Genomic DNA, 5,345 nt, shown 5'->3' with positions numbered 1-5,345 from the left:
ATTTTTGGACCTAAAACACGCCACTACCAATGGCGTGTTTATAATGAGTAGGGAAAGAAACTTCATTAAAAAATGGACTAAAACAAACACGCCATTGGGAATGACGGGTTTCGGAGGGAAAACACGCCATCCCCTATGGCGTGTCTTATGTAATTTTTTTTTTATTTTTTTTTTTTTTTTTTTTTTAAGTTTAGTCAGTTGAGGAAAAAAATTGTTGTAAAGACACGCCATTACTAGTGGCGTGTTTCCTTCACAAAACACGCCATTAGCAGTGGCGTGTTTCAGGTCTAGAAATCCCGAGCCTACGTGGACACCATTTTGACAAATATTTTCAAAACCGACCCAAAACGACAAATATTTTATTTTTGACCATTATTTCAAAAATGGACTCGTTATGCAACTTTAAGTAATTTTATTTAATGAAAAAAATAATAATGGTAAGTAAAAGTAGCCCGGGCGAAGCCGGACACCAATACTAGTTGGATATAGTTATATGATAGTAATCACTCATTTGAATAGTAAAAGTAACAATATTATCAGCGAGATTAGTGAAAGGAGTAGAAACAACAACGAGAGTAGTGAAATAATCAATATTAATGCGGCAATAGTGAAAGTAACAATAATTACAGCGGGAGTAGTGAAATTATCAATATTAATGCGGCAGTAATGACGGTAACAATGATTACAGCGGGAGTAGTGAAAGAAACAATGATTACGGGCAAGTAGTAAAATGTTATTACCATTGTTTCATTAATAAGAGTAAAATATTACTAGCGAGAGTAGTGAATTTGTCTCAAAATTTACTTAATCGTAATTTTAGGATATGTCATTGACAAATCCCCTTAAACTAAAAGAATAAGAAATCTGTAATTTTTTCCCGCCTAACTTAATGCTGCTGCAAATGGGCTTTCTCTTATGTTATCTTAATTCAATAGATCCAATAGAATATGTGGGCTAAAGGTAAGCTAAATTTAATGTGTATATCATCTCAGTATAGGATGAAAATATGTGGGCCCAAACACCGAAGGAAATTACAAAATGGAATCTCATTAAGCATCGAAATAATATTTGCCATAATTGACTTTTCGATCCTACTTTTAAATATGAAAATTTGTGTGTCATCCTCTATCTACTAGAAAAATAGATGGATTTAAAGATTTTTTCGCTCAAATTATTGTCCTACAAATTGGCTTAACATTTTTGGATATTTTATATAGTTGGGTTTTTCATATACTCTGCAACTCTTACGTGTCAATCTTCGTAGAGAAATTTTTTCTACCAATTATTTTAGACTACCATATATTTTGCATATTCTATCATATACTTTCAACTACTATATATTTTACTAATATTGATTTATTATCAATTATTTTAGACTACCATATATTTTACATATTCTATCATATACTTTCAACTACTATATATTTTACTAATATTGATTTATTATCAATTTTATTTAACTATAAATGTATCTAATATTTAAGAAATATAGACTGCATAATCAAATTTAACAAGTTAATGTAAATTTTACCTCTTAATACAATACAAAAATAGAAATGAATGTAATTTTTACCTCTTAATACTATCATTAATAATAATTGTAAACTATAATATTGAATTTAAACTTTAATTTCTATATGCTAACTTTTCTACATATTTACAATCTAAAAAAACCGTCCATTTGCACGAGATCAAAACGCATATCTTATCTAATTGTATCATAAATGTCATTATTTTACGTTTATATTGCGCTTTTAGTAGATATAATGATATAACAACAATATTTTTTTAAAATAAAGTTAATAATAAAGTTTCAGTAAACCGACAATCTTATTAGGAGTAAAAGTTTTAAACCTTCTCTTTTCTACCTCTTCTCTTATATCTCTATCTAAAAAACCGCGCAATCGCGGGATCTATACTAGTATATTAATGATAAATTTATGAGTTATGCAACTTTAAGTAATTTTATTTAATGAAAAAAAAAATTAATAGTAAATAGAGGTAGCCCGGGCGAAGCCGGGCACCAATACTAGTGTATCCTACGACGGTGACGGTTTGATTAATAAACAAGTGGCCTGTAGACTTTTCAGTTATCCAGCTATGTTTTTGCATCATCATAAACAAATAAACACTGGATTTTCAATGGATCTTTCAATCTCTCATTCATTGCGGAAACATAATTTTTTCCTCAATCCTTATTAATTTCACTTTGATGCGAGATTCTACATAAGCCCCATTTCACTATGTAAGCCACACTTATTTCTTGTATCTTTACTCGCAAGTTATAGAATAAAACCTGTCTTAACTCTCAATACATGAGACGATCCTTATAGTTTGTGACAATAGGTCACAGGTTCGAATCCCCGTCCCCTATTTGTGATATTGTATTGGCTTGCACCTCATCCCCTCCCCTATTACTATTGATTGATAAATATGTGTGTTAATATATAAAATGATCACGGTTTTACACAATTATTACCGTTCTTTGTTAGTCTGTGGGTTCTTTGCGTTGTTGATAGAAGTTTGTTTGACAAATTCTTGCTATTTTTGTGAAAATCTTTGATTTTAGGACTTAATATGATCTGGGTTTGTTTGATTTGTGGCAAATAATTGTTGCTCCTGTGTATGTGATTGGTATTTCAACTTGTTATGTAGATTTTATGATTTTTGGTTTGGATCATAGTGATTAGTGAGGTTTGTCATTAGAATTAGGGAAGGGGGATTCGAATCTACGACCTAATGTACTTAATAACTCGGTCTTAAGCAATAGGCCAATATACGGTTACTGGTTTAGATGCTAGAGTTGTGGATTCGCAGCCAATTGCATCTGGGTTACTCAGACACACCGACATGTCCGACACGCCGTGTCCGAGAGTCGGACACGGCTATTTGGGGTGAATTTTCCTGTTTTGTGGTCTAAATTGAAGTGTCGTTTCGTGTCAGGCACCGATACGTGTCTGACACGCGACACGGCAGTTAAGTGAAGTGTCGGAGTAACATAGAATTGCATAGTACTCCCTCCATTCCTTTTTTTATCGCTCTTTCTATTTTGGAATGATTTAGGAAATAGTGATGTAGAAGGGGATAATATTGAAAATCTACTTCTTTTCTTACTCGTAAAATTGAAATGGAGGGAGTATATATATGTGACGCACACACGGGTTGGGGGGTGGTTATTCAATGCTTCTGAGAACTAATCCTTCAGTTAGCCCTTGCATATAGTCGAATGGTATGATTTGTATCAGACATTATCTTTGGCTGTATAAGTGGTACTATTAAAGACTCGTAATTTGTTACTACAATTTACGTATATGTGACTTGCTAAAAGAAACGCAAGGAATTTAAGTTTGGTTGTAGAATTGACAAGTTGGATCCAAGTGGATGATAATTCATGGGAAAAAATAAGTGTCTAGAAATCGCGTAGCCATAAGGTTCAACGACTCATTGAGCTTGCCAAATACCGTTTGTTGGGTCTCTTCTAAATAATTGTTACATTAAAATTCACAAGCGATACTTTTGTTTCTATGAATTCACAAACTGGGGGAACACTCCTGTGCTTATGATACAATTGTTTTCCTCGGTATGTTCTTATGACAATAACCTTGTGTTTCTTGTAGTGTCAAGCTATCTTCTTGGGGAACAAACTCTGAAGCTTCCGGTCATATTTAGGTAATCTGTTGAGGCAGTTGATTTTTGATCTTCCTGGATGGCTGATAATAACTTCTTGAAGGAAACTCTACTGCCAGGATGCTTTGATCCTAGGCTTGAAAGACAGCGAAAGGACGCTGTCAGGAAACGGAGATTTCGTCGAGCTAAAAGCGCCCCTCTCTTGGAAAATGTACCCGAAGAAGTGAATGAAATCGCTTGTGCTAGAAACCCCGAGTCTCCATTCTGGAATGTGAATCCAAATCTAATAAAAGTCGCTGCATTCTTATTGGCCTACCTTGGTGTTGGTGTACTTTGTTTTTACGCAGTTAGGCATCACATCACTGGTGCGAAGACAAATGGTATAGTTGATGCTCTTTACCTTTGTGTGGTGACCATGACTACAGTCGGGTATGGAGACCTAGTTCCACAGAGTGTCCTCGCAAAGCTCCTTGCTTGTGCTTTTGTCTTCACGGGAGTTGCGTTGGTTGGATTGATTCTTAGCAAGGGAGCAGATTATCTTGTTGAGAAGCAGGAGAAAATGCTTGTCAAAGCATATCATATGAGTAAAGACTCTAAAGAGTTTGGCCCCAGTGACATTATAAGAGAAATTGAAACGAACAAAGCTAGATATAAATGCGTTTTGGTGTTTCTAATTCTCTTGGTACTCATTATAACTGGAACTCTTTTTCTGACATTTTTCGAAAAGTTAGATTTTGTCGATGCATTTTACTGTGTTTGCTGCACAGTCACTACATTGGGGTATGGAGATCACAGTTTCTCAACCGAGGGAGGCCGTCTGTTCGCAGTCGTGTGGATTTTGATGAGCACGATATGTTTAGCACAATTTTTCCTGTATGTTGCTGAGCTGAATACTGAGAACAGACGAAAGGATCTGGTCGAGCGTGTCCTTCATCGACGAATGACCAGCCTGGATTTAGAGGCAGCAGATATTGATGACGACGGGGTTGTGGAGTACGTTCCATTATACTGTTAACCTAATATGATCTCATTCTGTTTGTGTCCTGAAATCAACCTAATGCTTCCAATCTCATGTTGTTGTTTTTTTTTTTTGCAGTGCTGCGGAGTTTGCGTTGTATAAGCTGAAAGAGATGGGTAAAATAACAGAGGAGGACTTATCTCTTGTATTTGAAGAATTTGAAGATCTGGATGTTGATCAGTCGGGGACATTGTCAGCGTCCGATATAAATCTAGCTCAATCATATCCTGAAGGAACAAAAGCGTCTGCTAATAAGGAAAGATCTTGAAGGGTGAAGCACATAATTACACAGGCTTCGATGCAGGTTATTTGCAATCAAATACTCCGTAACATATACAGCTAGCTATTTCATGCATACATACATATTCTAATTACCCGACTTTCCTCTGTACTATATTCTCTTGTCCTGCTATATCGTAAATCATCTCTATACATGCTTTGTTCATATTGGATGTGTTAAAGCCTGTTTGCTTAAGCAAATCTGAGTTACCCTTCTTTCAACTACTGTTTGGTGTAGTCCTCTTACGGCTGTGGGCTGCGGTATTGCCGTCTCCCTTGTACGAATGTATAAGCTTCCACCTTTTTGTATTTGGTCTTAGTTTAAAAAAGCATGACCCGGGGTGCAAAATTGAGTGACATTCTCAAATGCCTTACGGTAAGACGCCTTCTAGCAACGCACACAGCTTCTGCCTTATTGCCA

The 5,345-nt window shown here is 35.4% G+C and overlaps 1 protein-coding gene across 3 annotated transcripts; it reads left to right on the top strand.

Annotated features, from left to right (window-relative positions):
- The first annotated feature begins 2,092 nt into the window (after positions 1-2,092).
- LOC141656971 (two-pore potassium channel 1-like) lies at positions 2,093-5,120 on the top strand. 3 transcript variants are annotated; one of them, XM_074464064.1, is made up of 3 exons: positions 2,093-2,245; positions 3,618-4,620; positions 4,724-5,120. In XM_074464064.1, exons 2-3 carry the CDS (start codon positions 3,707-3,709, stop codon positions 4,911-4,913), a joined length of 1,104 nt encoding a protein of 367 aa, XP_074320165.1. In that variant the 5' UTR covers positions 2,093-2,245; positions 3,618-3,706; the 3' UTR covers positions 4,914-5,120. The 3 variants fall into 3 exon arrangements, with proteins under 3 accessions (XP_074320165.1, XP_074320167.1, XP_074320166.1); XM_074464066.1 differs by having other exon boundaries at positions 2,093-2,265; positions 2,520-4,620; XM_074464065.1 differs by having other exon boundaries at positions 2,093-2,265; positions 2,493-4,620.
- The last annotated feature ends 225 nt before the right edge of the window (positions 5,121-5,345 follow it).

The sequence above is a fragment of the Silene latifolia genome, chromosome 5 (assembly GCF_048544455.1).
Source record: "Silene latifolia isolate original U9 population chromosome 5, ASM4854445v1, whole genome shotgun sequence".
NCBI lineage: Eukaryota > Viridiplantae > Streptophyta > Magnoliopsida > Caryophyllales > Caryophyllaceae > Silene > Silene latifolia.
This window is presented reverse-complemented; position numbering and strand designations above follow the sequence as displayed.